This window comes from Vanellus vanellus, assembly GCF_965231255.1.
Source record: "Vanellus vanellus genome assembly, chromosome: 3".
NCBI lineage: Eukaryota > Metazoa > Chordata > Aves > Charadriiformes > Charadriidae > Vanellus > Vanellus vanellus.
The window spans coordinates 99,111,502-99,129,526 of record NC_138907.1 but is presented as its reverse complement, the minus strand read 5'-3'; the positions used below and the strand labels follow the sequence as shown (position 1 = coordinate 99,129,526).

The 18,025-nt window shown below is 37.4% G+C and overlaps 1 protein-coding gene across 1 annotated transcript in view; it reads right to left on the bottom strand.

Annotated features, from left to right (window-relative positions):
- EYS (eyes shut homolog) overlaps positions 1-18,025 on the bottom strand; it is a gene marked incomplete at both ends in the record, with an annotated part of 840,074 nt that overhangs the window by 470,664 nt on the left and 351,385 nt on the right. Inside the window, one exon of the mRNA XM_082480747.1 lies at positions 13,104-13,303. Coding sequence (XP_082336873.1) covers positions 13,104-13,303 — 200 coding nt within the window. The remainder of the gene's footprint in view (positions 1-13,103; positions 13,304-18,025) is intronic.

Here is an 18,025-nt window from a genome sequence, read left to right as displayed (position 1 = left end):
AAGTACCTTCAAGCCAAAATTTCCATGATTCTATGATTATTACCCCTCCTTATTTCACAGGACTGTTTGGACCTTTTATTACGAGTCTAATGAAGCTTTTGGAGAGAAGCTGGACTGCAGAGTTTAAGTTTTATTTAACCCATTAAATGCTGTTATTTTCTGAGAGACTGACCCGTAGATGGTAGATGTGCTTTAGTCTAGCCGGATGCTAAGTAAGATGGTACCAACCCAATGTCTGCAGCTACACTGTCAAGTAGTTTTCAGGCAACTTTTTTTTCTGCTGGAAGGAAGGAGACATACTGGGGCCAGTCATGTTTGTTCCTGCCGGAATGAGTTCTCCCTTTTCGGTAAAACCGGAATTTGTGAACTTTGTAGCTACAGTGAACGTTCTGTGTTGTCAAAGGGGTAGAAGTAGGACTATGGCCTGAAGCCAGTGTACTCTCCAGCAGCAAATGCATCTGCCTGTTAATTTTTTGAGATTCTAATTCATATCTTTATCAGCCATACCCACATAAGCTTAATCATTGCTACATCACCTTCTGCCACATCTCCTTCAAACATAAACACTTATGTGCCAATAATTTAATCCATTTGCATTTTGTCCTGCAATGTTCTTCTCTTCGTCTGTGCTCTTTCTCTCTAGTCACTCTCTTTAATTGTAGTATTCATGGCAGGGCGAAAGAAGAAGCTTTGATCCATAATTTAAGTAGTCCATAATCAACTGAAGTTTCCGAGTTTCAAACACATGCTTATTTACAGGTCTTTACTAGAACCCCAGAATAAATTCCTCTGCAATTGCAGTCTTTATTTGCTACTGCTTACTGATTACTGTCTATAACCATACAAAACTCAAATGTTTCAATCATAAAAACTAATCAGTTTGGAGTATAAGGAGACCTATGTTTGGGCTTCTCATGTGTTCTTGACTTGATGAGCATCTGCTGACAGAATCCAGATTTGAATGTGTGCAAAACTGGTATGTGCATACATACCAGTTATTTCTTGGTAGGATGCAGTCTATACAATCTCCTCATTATGCCACTAGATATCATCAGATTTCACTTGTATTTATTGACCCTCATATCTAAAGTCATCTCCTAAAACAAACAAAGCGAAAACCTAACTAAAACCAAACCTGAATTTTGGTATCTAAACTCAAAAGCACAATCACAGAGATAAAGTCACTCGTGTTAACTTTCCTTATGTGAAAGCTCCTACATATAAAATAGATATCCTGAAAGCAAAATACAGTTCAAAAGAATATATATTCTAATGGTTAAATTAGTTGTTTAAATGAAATAGCTTGCTCTAGAAGGAACTTTTCCACAGACTCTTCCATTTTTTTCCCCCTAACAAATCAGAAGATATAATAGTTAATGAGAATGTAATTTGTTTTTATTTATCTTAAAATGACTATATTAAAAAAATCAGGATATTAAACTCTAGTTCAGAAATAGAGGGGAAGTCAGACAAAATACAATTTTATAGTTATATAAAATGACTAGCTGATATTTATTGTAATTCAGTGAGTTATAGGCCACTGCTGATACTAAATGTAAAAGACCATTGTCCTCAGATTATATGCAGTGTCTTAAAGAATTATCTCAAATGGATATTGAGTTATATGTTACATACTATGTACATATGTATACTTATTGATGTACCACAAACTTACTTACACAGTGAGTCAGTAAGCAAAGAAATCATTACCTGCTAGTGGCTAACACATATTTCCCTTTGAAGCGGGGAAAAAAGCAATACTTCAGATGCCATTTTGGACAAATACTATCAAGTGACAACTTTTTAACAGTCTATCCATTTTATTAAGATTATGAATAAAAATGAAAAGTTTTCCCTTCTTCAAAACAAGTGAAAATATAAATAGTTTTTAATTCTATTGCCCTTCATATAAAAACTGAATTTCCACCACTGTGTAATTTTCCCCATTATCTAATTTTTGTTCTATCTTTCAACCAGCTTATATCAGAAAAATCCTAAACATTGCCTAATGTACCATGTCTGATAGACTTCCCATTGGATAGAGTTTCAGGAAACAAGCCTGTAGATTGTTGGGACTGCACGTCAGTAATCTATACATTTAATATTTCAGTTAAAACTGATTTGGTTTTCCAAACCTGGCAAGACCTGGAGTGAAAAACAAACGCTTCTCATTTTTTTTCCCAGTGCATGCCACCTCTCTAGAGAAGATGCTTTAAATGATACAATTAAGGCACTGAACAAGCTTCATATCATTCTGGTTTTTTAATAAGTTTACCATACTAAGATGACTTCAGTGCTCGCATTGCCAATGTAGTACCTAGAGTCCCATCCCAATTTCTGAATCTAGCCAGCTGCAAATATTGAAAACCACTGAGAGATTTACAAAACATAGCACAAAACAAATTAAAGTTGTTACCAGTATAAAAGTGGGATAGAAAACTGGCTTAAACTTTACAATGTTGTGCTATAAAAAAAAAAGGATTTAACCTTTTCTAAGCATTGTACCAAACATCACTAAATAGATGGAAGGCTAAAAATAGGAGACAACTGTTTGCTGATGAAAAAAAAAAATCAAACATAGTCAAAGAATATATTTTACTCTGCTAACAAATATCACAGAGTATTTACCAAACAGGAAGAGGAAATGATCAGAAGTGGAATGGGCTGTAAATAGTCAAACTATAGGATAGTATAGAGACTCCTCCTGATGACTGCAGTCTCTTTCATCTCTTCGGGTGTTTGACAATGTTTTTTAGTTTTTATTACCCTTTTCAAATCAGTTAATATTTGGTCTGTAAAGGAAAAAAGTTAATTCCAATAAAGCACTGGCAGTGACAAATTATGTTTTCTGTTCCCTACTTCCATCAGTCTTGCAATCAACTAACTTCTGCCAGTCCTCTACATTCACTTCTAAAACAAAGGTGGGCAAGTTGCTTCCTAGAAGTGTCCCTCTTTGTCTCTGTTTATTATTTGAGAGCAAACAGCAGTTATATTCCTTACTGTCAGACCATCACAAGAAGATTGTTGATGAGAAATGAGAAAAATCATAGGAATGCTTAGTAGAAACCAACGCATCTAGTGTCTAAAGTACGTATTCCCTCATGCTCACTGAGAACAAATCAGAGCCTACAGTCTTGCAGAAAACAGTGTCTCAAGGAACACCTATCCAGAATGACAAATACTTGTTTTGGGAAAACTGAGTTCTGGAAGAAATCAAAAAAGGGAGAAATATACAGCAATATGCATGATTTACACAACAGTATTACAGATCACATTTATGACAAACGAGTAATTTTTAATGGTAGACATGCGAAGGAAAGCTTGGAAGGGCTTGGAAATTTTATGGGATACAGAAATATCCATATTTAATGTAAAAATGTTTAAAAACAACCTTTGGGAAGGACCTTAAACTTATGCTTCAGGGCAATCACTGCCTCTGATCAAATAAACTGAGATCTATATGTGGTGTTAGATGAAGTAAAAAAATAAAATGTTTTTCTAGTGACTTCTTCAGGCATTCCTCTGAAGTCTGGCTACAGTACAAGATGGGACGAAGAATATGATGAAGCTGAGATCTGACATTAAATGGCAGTTCCTATGTTCCGTTTTCTCTCCCCCAACTCTCTACATAATAATGAGTAGAAAGAACTATGTGTCACCATTAGAAAGTTATTGAAAATCACATCAGCACCACAAACAAATGCAAAATTCTACAGTGATGCTCAAAATCTGAGGAAGATTATTTTACAATAGTTGTTTGACTTGTTTCTAGCACTAGTGCTTCCTAAGATAACGCTACTTCTACATGAAGTAATCCAAGTGCACATAGTTGGAGAAAAAAATAATCTGCTTATTGGACCATGACAGTGATTACCTGGTACTATGCTACAGTAGTTTCTGAAGGAAAAAAGTTATCCCACTGGGATTAGTTCCTGGGGCAAAGAACTAATTCTTCAGTGCAGACGAGTGAAAACTTGATGAACACTGATCTTTAGCTGTGTCCTACACAACTGAAATTGAGAGTTTCAGCATGAAACCTTCAGAAAATAATGAAGCATCTCAGGAAAAAACATGTACTGAAAGAATATTTAATTCCAGTTGCATTAATATACACAATTCATGGCGCTTTAGAGAAATTATAATTGTATGTCACATTTGGGCATAGAACACAGTATCTTATACATATTTTTAAATATGAGTAAATATAAATAGTAGTTGAAATTACAGAAGGTTTTTATGGCAAAAAGCATCTTCCTGGTACTATTACTCTGTCAGATGGACTTATTTATGCCTACTTATAGAGTCAAATTCTAAGGTAGGAACTAACCACATTCATGAATACTGGCACACACATGCGCTTGTCAAAAATTGTATGGCTCCCCTGGACACTAATTCTGAAATGTCTATTTTCAATGCTGAACTTAGATGGAAAAACTATCTTTATTATAATTATGGGCTTTAAAAAGGACTGGTTTACCTAAATAATGCCCTTGTTTCCCTTTCCCTTGTCCTTGCCCTTCTCTGAAAAGTAACAACCTGTACATCAGAACGGCAATGTGAAATAGTTTGCGGTTAAAAAAAAAGTTACAGTGAAGTCTCTTATATTTTTGAGACCTACTTTTTTTCTCATTTTTTACATGCAGGGTATAACAAAGCTAAATAGCCATAAGCTACACTAACTTTTTCAATAAATGCCCTTTAATAAATAAACAATCAATCAATCAAACAAACAAAACCTGTGGAAATTCTGTTGTTTCATACAATGACTTGTAAGATACTGTCCTTCAAATTCCTTACGTGACCAAAGTTTATGGAAAGTGAATGCAGTTTAGAAAAAGCCTTTCTTATACAGACAATTTGAAACACTAATACTCTATATTGGTTTTAAAATAAGAAGTAATATTTTCCCTTGCTTTTTTATACTTCTTGTGACTATTTTGTATTGAAGAAAACTGAGTGCATTCATTTATTTATTCAAAAATACCCTCAAGGATCCTAGTAAACCATGTCTTCCTGTCTGAGCTAGCAGTTTCCATATGAAGCACACCAATTTTTTTAACTTGTGGACTGTCACTCAAGATACAAGGTAGTAACATTTTTTATGTTTGCAAAATGCCAGTAAGCTGTAACTCTGCAAAACAGTAAATAAAGGATTTTAAACAATAATATATCAAACATTTTCAACTATCGCATTATATGGCTTGTTAATTTAATACAACCAAATCGAGAAATGTTCTTTTTAAAATGTTGTAACTTCTATGACAGATTTATTGCTGGTTTTGTTAACAATCACTATAAAAAGGTAAAGCCACTGTTAGCATCATGTGTGCCATTTCTGTACATGCACTCAGAATATGTATTTTAGAAAGAAGAAAAAAGAATGCCACAAATATCACAAAGTCTTGAAGACAGTAACAGCAAAAATATCAAAGGTGATGTGTGTTTGAATCACTTGAGTAGTGTGTTTTAGTATTCCATATGGAATTCTGAATAAATAAGCAGCACATTACATCTTAAAGCACTGTGACATTTTAAATCTTGTTCCAGGTGTTGGATTTTATTTGGGCGTGCATGTTTTGGTTAATGTTGAAGTAAATATTCTCTGTGTATGGCTAGAAAAAAATGAAATGTTCTATTACAGGCACATTCCCAACTGTTCAGTCACTGCATCTTGTATAATGGGGACATGAATGTGATTCCCAGTAGCTATTCTTATTTGGCTTCTGTTTTGTAAAGTCAGAAAACAACTTATGTAGAAAAATAAAAACCAACCCAAATATATACATAGGGTAGATGCATCATGTGTCTTTTCAGGCAATGAATTTTTAAAAGGTTTGCTTAAAAAAACAGAATATAACGATTGTCAATAGCCATTCAGATATAAGCTTTAAAATGCTTTTATTCCAAGACTGGGCAGCTGGGTGATTTGCACTAGATTTGTGTTTTGCTTTTGGGTATGTTTTTTTTCCTACTAGTTTTTAGTGCCTCATTTTCAGACAGTTGTCTGCATTTTTGTAGACAATGCTAATTCTCTAGCAGATTGCATTTTACTGTTGAATTTTAGAACTTTAAAATGGTAAGGAGAGTGTGTAACTTTAACTAGATGCAGTATTATCATTGTAGATATCACTAGTAAAATGCAACAAGACAGAACACACATCTATTAAAAAAAACCATACACACGGTTGGGATATGTTTCTTAATGCCGTGCCTTTCTTCATGCTCCATTTTTACAGCCTCTTAACATTTTCAATTTTTCCTATTTCTATTTTGCTATTTAATTGGCAAAATGCCTCTGTAGATATTTTAAATGGGTTTGTATAATGTTTGAGTATCAATATAAATATCCACTTGAGTGACAGAATGATATTTTTTCTCTACTTTTGCCCAGAAGCACTAAGGGACACAGCTATAGCAGCTATTCCATCAGGCATATTACACACATTAAACACCTTTAGACACATTATTTGTTTGTCTTAAATACCCATTCCAAATCTTGTGATCTTGACCTTCTGGTAAATTTCCTAGTATAGCAGAAACCTGTCTAAAATTGACGTGTTGCCTCTTAACTGCTACAATATATTCCTTTACCTTTCATGCAATATCATACAAAAAGAACATTGTACCAAGTTGATCCAATTTGAATAAGCAAGGGAGCAATAAGGCATATATATTAATCAAAAACTTATTAGAAAGTATGCAAGCAATCTTTTCAGCAAAATTTCTAAAAAAAATATTTCTAAAATAATTCAGAACTATAATTCACTTGGGGACTACTTTTTTAAAATTACATATTAACATTTTATGATTACTGCTCTGTTTTTAGTTGAAAGTGTAGAGATACAGTGAGTAGCTGTTAGCATTTGCAGTTTATTAAATTAATAATTTACTTTGTATTAGCATGTAGCAAATAACAACTATGATGTACTTGTTCTATTTTCCCTTATAAAGTGGTCACATGTATAAGGACTGAACTTTAGTATATATATGTATATACTATGGAATTTTACTATATATACCGAAAAATACAGGACATTATATTAATTTTTATTATGCTATTTCTCTTGATCGTGTTTTTCACATGGAGACACAAGCATTTGTCATTATAAAACGGAATAAATGGTTAGAAATTCTCAGTACCATAATTACCTATTCTTCTTGCTCTGACAGTAAAAATGGGATTTTGATTAACGAAAGAAGTGCAATGCAATGAAAAATCACTAACTTCTGCTGAACAAACCACAGCATGGTCAGGAGAACCCCTGTTTGAGGGAGCATGGGAGAGTACTGGAGGACAAGTAATACGCATACACTTTTCATATTCTTTCCTGGCAATACGCTTAAAGCCACAGTTGGAAATAGGCTTAGATGGTTCTTGCCTTGAACCAGTACATCCATTCTTGTATTTTCATGTAACCTAATACATATACACAATGCAAACCCTAAAATATTCACACTTCACTAAATGTAAAGAACTAAGCAGTTGTTATGAAATCAGCAAGTCATGCAAAACCCATCTTTTTATCTACATATAAATGGAGGGGCATGTTTCCACAGAGGAGATCAAGAGAGAGAGAGAGTACTGTGCATGTATTCACAACACATACAAAAGCGAGAACCTATTGTTTTGCAGCTTGCTTGTTTTAAGAGATTCTGATATTCCAGTGAATTGGAGTCACTCCTTCCAGATCACAAAATGACTTCCCTCCTACACTTATCTCAGTGCTCTGAGAAACATAGATACGTAACTCTGTGTAATGTGTACTCTGCAACTTTGGCCAGACCTTGCAAGCTGTCTATCAACCTCTAAATGAAATGAAGCTTTTCAGTTAACAGTCTTCCAACAGAAGCATGTCTTTTCTGTTACATGGCACGTAAGACCTGTGTTAGTCTCAAAACAAATACTGTAGCATTAAGTCACTCTTTGGGTTGATGGGGGCACACAGCTGTGCAAATGCTCCACATGTTAAGCCTTCTGAAGTACAGGAGCACCTTTTGATTATTGCCTGGAGGTACAGTTGACATGAATAGCTTCAAAGAATAGTTCTATTTCCTTTGGGATGAAGGACTGAATGTACAGTACTGATAAATTACATTTCTCTTCAAAAGAGAGTTTCTTATATGCATCACATTTTATTTTGTCATCTAGTTGACTAGGAAGTCATAGGGAAAATGATTATGCAATATACATTCTTGGCAGCAATAGTCGGAAGCATTCACAATGTTTTCTATCATTGATGCTCACCAAATTTCCATCTTGCTTTTTCAAGGTGGACTCCATCATCACAGCAATCAATGCACTTGTCAACTTCAGACTGGATTATTACAATTGGCTAAGGACAATTTCTTATGGAGACATGCAAAGCCCAATTAATTCAAAATGTGAATGCACCCATCTTAAGTAGTCTTTCTTCAAGAGCGAACTATATTTTGTTTGATCTGCAGTCTGCATCAGCTTTCAATTTAAATACATGACTGTCAATTATCAAACCCTAACCAACTTCAACTCTTCAATATCATACAGATTAACTCCTTTTACATACTGTGACAGAATAAAATAGCAGCTTTTTTGCATACAATTGCCTAGGTTGCCCTATAAGACTCTGCACCCCTACGCTCCCACAACTATCTGCTTCATACTAACAATATATTGTTCACCTTATCCATGCTCTAAGACAAATCATTCTGCTTTATCGTTTCTTATGTGCAGTCTGCATGCCAGAGCTACAGAGTAACATGTTTTTCAGACTCCAGTTTTCTGCTCATACAGCATCTCCACTCTTGAATTGTTTTAATCCCTTTCCTGGATCCCTGCAGAGGCCCTAGCTAGTTATGAGGCCTGGTGCTCAGTGGGACACCTTGCTCACACAGATAAAGCAAATTAAAATAGAAGGGAACTGTTAACAAGACATTTTAAAACCTAAACTTTGCTTCCTTATCAGTAGAATACAAGAATATGAATATACTGATCTTAGTTTATTTTTGCCGTTTTTTCCTAAGCAGTACAAGAATAAGAGTGTCGGACAGCTTTGTTTTTTAATTACATTATACATGTGCTCCAACTGTGGCAAGAATAGCATTAAATAAAGAAAATATATAAAATAATGTAATGCAAATGTTTCCATGAGGAATTTGGTTTTACTGAGAGAAAGAAAAGGAAAGAATAGTTACAAGAAGAAAATGAAAAGCTTTTCTGAGAGCCAAATGGCACATGAAGAATCCCAAGGAAAAAAAACAAAACTAAGTTGCTTACAGGTTTTGTGGACATCTTTTCGTTGATAGTTGAATTCAATTCAATATGATACACTCCATCATAATACTAGTCCCTTATCATTATGAAAGTCAGAAGTCAGGCTAAATTATACAGATTTCACATTTTTTTCAGCATAATTTCTACCACTTGAAGATGTCTGGTATATTTTAAAGATTTCAGCAAGATCTTCCAAAGATACCAGCTGATGTATACAATGTACTACCATGACTGCTTTCGACACCATTATTTGCTCTTTTAACTTAGTATTCAAGTAATTATTAGGCTATATTCTTGTACAAATGCTAGTGAATGCTCAATTAACTATGAGTCAAAGGTCCTTCAACCTTTTCTCACGTAGACGTGAAATTATAAACAGCAGTATCCAGCCCTTCACTACTTATCATTGCATTCATTACAATCAGTTCATAGTCACAAATAAGAATGAGTGGCAGATATCATAATAAATGTTTAAAAATAACTGCACTTTATGTGGAGGAAATGTAGAACAACATACTCCTATTTTAGAATTCTTTCTTACTAAAATCTCATGAGCTGGAAGAAAAACCTTGACATTCTGTTATCAAGTGTTCTGTTGATCAAGTATTCTCTCTTACCTGCCCTTGGAATACAAAACCCAAGCCCATAGAATTCTGATTCTAAACTAACCTCTGAAAGGTGCTGCCAAAAAAGCTTCCATTCTGAACCTAAACACGTAGTCTAATATAATCCAAAAAGTAGATTTAAAAAGCACCAGTCTCCTTTTATGAATTAAAGCATAGGATCAAACTTGCCTGTAATCCTACACATTTCTAAGATCAACTAACTTATACCACTAAATACCATTCTGAAAAAAGAATATTACTTAGAGTGGATGACAAAGACAGAACGACATGAAAAATTTCCTCTGTTTTCCCTAACAAAAATATTACAAAACCAAACGGGGTCTAATATAGTAATGTGCTAAAAAAGTACAATGAAGCTATAATATTCAACAACTTAATCTAAGGCAAGGCCTGTCATATGATTGCTGACATTATTTTCACTGGATCAGACTGAAAGCACTGCACAGATAATCCTTCCCAAGGTAGTATGACTTCTGAACCTAGTCAGCAGGAAGTACCTGAAATACACATTTCAAAAAGGCTCAATGCAAGCATGAGTGGGGAGGGAGGAATTTTCTTAATTATTATTATTATTTCTACTTTTTTAAATTCCAAGCCAAACTTACTGAATGGTCTGGGACAAAAAAAAAATGCAAAAGTGAGGAAGAACCCACTGTGGATTAAATATAATGAAAAAAATCTGAGTGTTTATGTGGAAGAGTTTCTCTTCCTTAAAATACTTGGAAAATAGTATGAAAAGGCTTCAGAATTCCTATTACATACTCATTATATAAACCATATGTAAGTTGGGTTGAATTGTCTTCTGAAAGCCCCCCTGAGCCCAATGATAGCTTTATTATTAATTTGCTAATTTATATAGTGTATGTTGTTGTGGCAGCCAGTTCCTTTAATTAAGAAGACTGAAATACAAAGCAAGGTAGGTGGGCATCCTTTCAGATGGTAATCTGTTTCCTGAAGCCCTGATGCAGTGGCAATCTGCCCAGGATAGAACTGAATTACAACTCCCAGCACTCCTCTCATTTCCAATGAGTTGTTTTAATTTTAAACCAAGGGTTTGAAGACAGAAAGATATTTCAGATAACACACAATTCAAGGGCTATCCCAAAGGGTATTTTCCATATTCATTTCAGGAAGGAGCCTGTAGGGTTGTTCATGTAATTGATTCACACATACTTCAAGGAAAGTTGAACCATTCACTGTACTACTGGGTAAAATATCACATTCATCATAGCTGAATCTGGCAGTGCTGCCCACAGTTAAGGCAGCCTGACACTTACCCATTACTGGACACTTTTCATTACTTGCTGTTTCCAGTTTTGCCAGCCACAATAATACAACCGTCCCAAGCCAGATTCCCCAAAACAAGGAGACTCTAAAGGATACTGGATTTTGTCTTTCCTCCTGCCCATTACACAGTGAGTGTGTAACAGGCATTAAGACTCATTCATCTGGACGTTTGTGGCACTTTGCTAGAGTAGGAGGTACTTGTCTGTTCTTTATTTTTCAATTATTCTGCTTTTCCATCTTCCATATCAGTCCTAGTCTCCAGTCTCTACATGAGTTTTGTTCAGACTGCTTAAAGCAAGTGGAAGGCACCATAGAAAAGGAGGTGTTCAGATCATATTGTTCACAGTGCAGGAGCAAACACAAATTAATGATCTTTTTATGTTTCTTATTTCCACCTTGTACACACTATTTGGAACAGTAGCAGCTACTGATGGATAAGAGAGTTATGTCTGTTTTCTGAAGCATATCAACATAGAAGAGGCAATCAGCGGAAGAAAGTCTTTTTCCTGAACTCCCTCAGAAGAAGAAATTGGTATCAAGTATGGCACTTCTTTTTGCAGCATCACAACCATATCTCACATAAACTTACCTTACTGTAGCCTTACATCACTCATGAAAACCTTTGTGATCTTGGCAACACTAAAAATCCTGATTTTAATTGCAATTTTCCTGACTCTGATTCCATGACCAGCTCCTTTTGATGGCAAATGTTGCACTCAGAAGCAAGTGCAAGGTAGTTACCCTCACAATGTTTGGAGTAAGTTCCCAAGCAGAAGGCAGGAGAAATATAAATAATTTCATTTAATTCAGAAGAATTATTTATGAAAGAAGAAACGATGCTGCAGTACCCAAAGCTTGAAAAAAGGAGGCTGCAGTGAACATGAGCCAGGAAAGAAAACAGGAGAATGCACAGCATTAGATAATTAAACTGGCCATCAAACAATAGGGGCTAAACAAAGTACCAGACATCTAAGCCACAGAAATAGCCTTTGTGCAGGTAGCAGCCCACTGCAGAAGTACACTATTGTAAATTATTTTACCATGTATTGAGAGGTTTAAGCTAAACCATAATATATTTGAGTTATTGTCGGACCAATACTACCCAATATCTTCATCAATGACATAGTGGGATTGAGTGCACCCATAACAAGTGAATGACACCAAATAGAGTGGTGCAGTTGATTATCTTGAAGGAAGGGATGCCATCCAGAAGCACCCTGACAGGCTTGAGGAGTGGGCCCATGCAAATCTCATGAAGTTCAAAAAGACCCAGTGCCGGGTCCTGCACCCAGGTCGGGGCAACTCCCAGTATCAGCACAGGCTGGGGGATGAAGGGACTGAGAGCAGCTCTACTGAGAAGGACTTGGGGTACTGATGGATGAAAAGCTGGATATGAGCCAGCAATGTGTACTCGCAGCCCAGAAGGACAACTGTATCCTGGGCTACATCAAAAGAACGTGGCCAGCCGGCTGAGGGAGGTGATTCTGTCCCCCTACTCCACTCTGGTGAGACCTCACCTGGAGTACTGCGTCCAGCTCTGGAGCCCTCAGCACAGGAAAGACACGGACCTGTTGGAGCAGGTCCATAGGATGGTCAAAAAAATGATCAGAGGGCTGGAACACCTCTCCTATGAGGACAGGCTGAGAGCTGAGGTTGTTCAGCCTGGATAAGAAAAGGCTCTGGGGACTACACACAAATCTGTAAGCATAATTATTTTAAATTTTTTAGGGTCAGTTTATGTTAGAAGTTTCCGCATATAATTTTGAAAAGCACTGGAAGTTTCCAGACAAAGGGTCTGATGATAAAAAGTGAATAGTTTAAGACAATATTTTTGATCACTAGATTGAGCATCAAATCCAACTGAATTCACTTACTGCACATGGTAACACCACCACCCTGAAATCTTAGTAAAGCAGTTATATGACAGTATTCTTACTAACCTGCAATGAAATGTTCTTCCAGGTCCATCAACACACACGCCTCCATTGGAACAGAGAACTGAGTTCAGTGTGGGCTCACTGCAAACATCAACATCAACTTCACAAAACCTGCCAGTGTACCCACTCAGGCAAGTACAAACAAATGCATTGACTGAATCTTGACAAGAGCCTCCGTTAAAGCAAGGAGCAGATTCACATTCCTGAGGAGAGAAATAATAATACGTTGACTATACAGCTTTAAAACACATTGTTTATTCACTCCTACCAACAGCAAGTGCAAGAGACTGCCTCTGGAGATTACAAAATGAGTGTTGGAATTTTTTTTTATTGTATGACAAGCAAAAGTCTCTAATTTAGGGCAACTTTTGTTTATACAGAGCTCCTTTGATTACAACTCATATTATTGAAACTATGCTTGTTCCTACTAATTAATCTTGGAGAAATGCAAATATATTTTTATATAAGCAGTCTTACAGCCATAAGTATGTGCTTTCCATTCATGATTCCTGTATTAAAATTTTAAAGCATGTTTTTGAGCCATAGGTTATACAATTACTCCTTCTAAGTTTTTATTGTAGGACCTACTGCAGTGAAAAAACACATTAGTAAGACAATTGTGGACAGAACAAAAAATTCTTGTCTTAACCAACGCACACAAGCCTTTTATGAAATATTTGCTGACAAATGCTTTCTTATTATCAGTTAACACAAATAGAAACATGTAGAAGTGTTTATGTGTTCACATAATAAAAATTCACTCTGATAAAGCTAATGTGAAAGTCATCAAATTCAAACCATGCAAAGTAGCAGCAAATTAATGTTTCTCCAGATTTACAGGAGAATATAGTTAGTGAAGTTGCCAGTGCAAAAAATGTAGTTTTGCCCTTGAGCACAGAAACCTAGTTTTTGCCTATATCCCAAAGGAGTTTTACTTTGCTGCTGCCACCCAAACAGCTAAATCCAGTATTTTAAACTTATTCTCACACTCCTGTAACTTTAGAAGGTTTAATTCTTTAAGGATATCCAAGGGCACTCAGATTTCCTGCAGGTACTACAGTTGCTTTGACAGAATGTAAATTCAGATATCCATGGGGAATTATGAGAAAACAACTTATTTTCCTATCAGGTCTCCTGCTGGGTGTCTGTAGGATGATTTATTAGTGAGCATTACATAAACTAATTGAATTATACATCCCACGGGAAGATGGAGATAGTTCTACAGACTGCCAACCTGTATCTAGGTTCTAGAAGTAGTCTTTTGCTACATTAATTACATTTGTTGTTGGCAAACATAAGTCTTCTTTCTTTTGTTTATAAAAAAATCTCAATTCACAGTTCCAACTTTCTGGCTTTTTTTTCTATTCCAATAACTTTTCCTGTCTAGTCTTCTGAATTTGTATTCACTTGAATCCCCCTCTGCTACTTCTGTTTTTACAGCTTTGCTTATTAGCACAATAATTTAAAAATCTATCAATTAATGGATCAAATTTTTATCTAATTATAATTGAAAAGTTAAAATTAAAAAAATATCACAATCATCAAAATAACTAGGATAACTTCAGATCTCAGACAAATGTTCACAACTTTCACTCAATACACCACCACAGTCATACTAAACCGCAAACTTCACGTAAAACCCTTTCATTTTCCTCTATGGAATGTATTGTTCTTGTAAAATTTTCCAAAACTGCTCACAGTTAACTAGTTTTCATAGTAACATAAAAATCAGACAGTTTGTAGGAAAGAAATCACACCTATCCCTTTCCAGTATATTTTGATGCACCGCAGTTAAAAGTCCATCATTAGACTTGGAAAGAAATATAGTACCCTCTGTTACCAGAGAAAGGCTAGTCCACACTGTTCTTAACTCAGGCAAGAAAATGGTTTCAGTGAACAGGCAAACATGTTAGAAGTGCCACATGTTCTGCCAAAATACGCGAGCTACCACTCCACCACCAAATGCTGTAATTCGTAGTATAAAAGAACAAGGACATTAGATGGCAAACTGAAGTTGCAACACATAGAATCAGAGAATCAGTGAGGTTGGAAGGGACCTTTAAGATCATCAAGTCCAACCATTAACCTACCCTGATAAAAACACCACCACTCCTAAACCATGTCCCTGAGCACCTCATCTACCCTTTTCTTAAACACCTCCAGGGATGGTGAATCCACCACCTCTCTGGGCAGCTTATTCCAATGTTTAATAACCCTTTCAGTGAAAAAATGCTTCCTAATATCCAATCTAAACCTGCCCTGACATAACTTGAACCCATTTCCTCTTGTCCTATCACTTGTCGCCAGGGAGAAGAGGTCAGCTCCCATCTCTCTAAAACCTCCTTTCAGGTAGTTGTAGAGGGTGATAAGGTCTCCCCTCAGCCTTCTCTTCTCCAGGCTAAACAACCCCAGTTCCCTCAGTCGTTCCTCATAAGGTTTGTCCTCCAGATCCTTCACCAGCTTTGTAGCCCTTCTCTGGACACGCTCCAACACCTCAATGTCCTTCTTGTAGTGAGGGGCCCAAAACTGAACACAGTACTCGAGGTGAGGCCTCACCAGTGCCGAGTACAGGGGGATGATTACTTCCCTAGTCCGGCTCACCACACTATTCCTGATGCAGGCCAGGATGGTGTTGGCCTTCTTGGCTGCCTGGGCACACTGCTGGCTCATGCTCAGCCGGCTGTCCACCAACACCCCCAGGTCCTTTTCTGCCAGGCAGCTTTCGAGCCACTCCGCCCCCAGTCTGTAGCGCTGCATGGGGTTGTTGTGACCCAAGTGCAGGACCCGACACTTGGCCTTGTTGAACCTCATACCATTGGCTTCAGCCCATCTGTCCAGCCTGTCCAGATCCCTCTGCAGAGCCAATCTACCCTCAAGCAGATCAACACGCCCCCCCAGTTTAGTGTCGTCTGCGAACTTACTGAGGGTGCGTTCGATCCCCTCATCCAGGTCATTGATAAAGATATTAAAGAGAACGGGCCCCAGCACCGATCCCTGGGGGACACCACTCGTCACTGGACACCAACTGGATTTAACTCCATTTACCACCACTCTCTGGACACGGCCATCCAGCCAGTTTTTTACCCAACGAAGAGTATACCTGTCCAGGCCATGAGCAGCCAGTTTCTCCAGGAGAATGCTATGGGAAACGGTGTCAAAAGCCTTGCAAAAATCCAGGTAGATAACATCCACCGCTTTTCCCTCGTCCACCAAGTGGGTCACCTTGTCATAGAAGGAGATCAGGTTTGACAGGCATGACCTGCCTTTCACAAACCCATGCTGACTGGGCCTGATCACCCTGTTCTCTTGCATGTGCCGTGTGATGGCACTGAGGATGATCTGCTCCATGACCTTCCCAGGCACCGATGTCAGACTGACTGGCCAAGTCCTGCCTATCTTAGACCCTACTAGGGACTGACTTTACTTGGCAATTAGGGAACTTGGCATTAGGGAATTGCTGGCTCTGCAGCAAATCCCCAGCTACACTGGCTCACCTAACAAACAATGCTATTTCAGTTTTGTCTTCCTTTTTATAGTGGGACACTGACTCTTAACTATAACCCGTAACCAGGCAGTTCCCAAATCAAAGCAACATTGCAGGGACTCACAGTCCTAGAAACATTCCCTCTCTTCTGCAGTACAGCACACGAAAAAGACTTTCTTGGGCACCTCAGGTGCCCAGTTCCCAACCTAATAAGATATCCTTTAACCTTTTCTCGCCTAGAAGTGATTAGATCCTGCAAAAGGAAAATTGCTTTTGAATAACTAAGAAACCTGAAAGTTACCAAAATGATATTCACAAAGATAGGTCATTTTAGTTTTTCCTAAGCAAAATTTTGTTGATACATAGAAGTGTCACAACTGCTCACTTATTTGTACTTCATTTTGTGCCTTCTTATTTTCAATGGGTCTTTTTACCTTTCACAGTATCACAGTATCACAGTATGCTAGGGATTGGAAGGGACCTCAAAAGATCATCTAGTCCAATCCCCCTGTCGGAGCAGGAACACCTAGATAAGGTTGCACAGGAAGGCGTCCAGGCGAGTTTTGAATGTCTCCAGAGAAGGAGACTCCACAACCTCCCTGGGCAGCCTGTTCCAGTGCTCTGTCACCCTCACTGAGAAGAAGTTTCTTCTCAAATTTAAGTGGAACCTCTTGTGTTCCAGCTTGAATCCATTACCCCTTGTCCTATCATTGGTTGCTACTGAGAAGAGCCTGGCTCCATCCTCATGACATTCCCCCTTTATATATTTATAAACGCTAGTAAGATCACCCCTCAGTCTCCTCCAAACTAAAGAGACCCAGCTCCCTCAGTCTTTCCTCATAAGGGAGATGCTCCACTCCCTTAATCATCTTAGTTGCCCTACGCTGGACTCTCTCCAGCAGCTCTCTGTCCTTCTTGAACTGAGGGGCCCAGAACTGGACACAATATTCCAGATGCGGTCTCACCAGGGCAGAGTAGAGGGGAAGGAGGACCTCTCTCGATCTGCTAACCACCCCCCTTCTAATACAGCCCAGGATGCCATTGGCCTTCTTGGCCACAAGGGCACAGTGCTGGCTCATGGTCATCCTGCTGTCCACCAGGACACCTTTACTAAACTTGAAATGCTATTTTGATCTAGAATCTAAAAATTCGTATTTTTTTAGCTTCAAAGACAAAGTCTTACTCTTACAGTAATCCTTCCTAAATTTCACAAATAACCTGTTTGAGTAAAACAAAGAAATATCACTAACGATCCTGTACTCAGTGAGAGCAACACAGGCTTGACCCCTTAAAAATTTACAATATTTGGTTGGTAGATACAGAGAGTAAATACCAAGTTTAAATGGTCACAAATAACTCAAGCTAATAGACTGAATGCTGTTCATCTGCAGATAAATATAGGTGGCTGCAATTTTTTGCCATTAGAATCAAATGTTTGCCA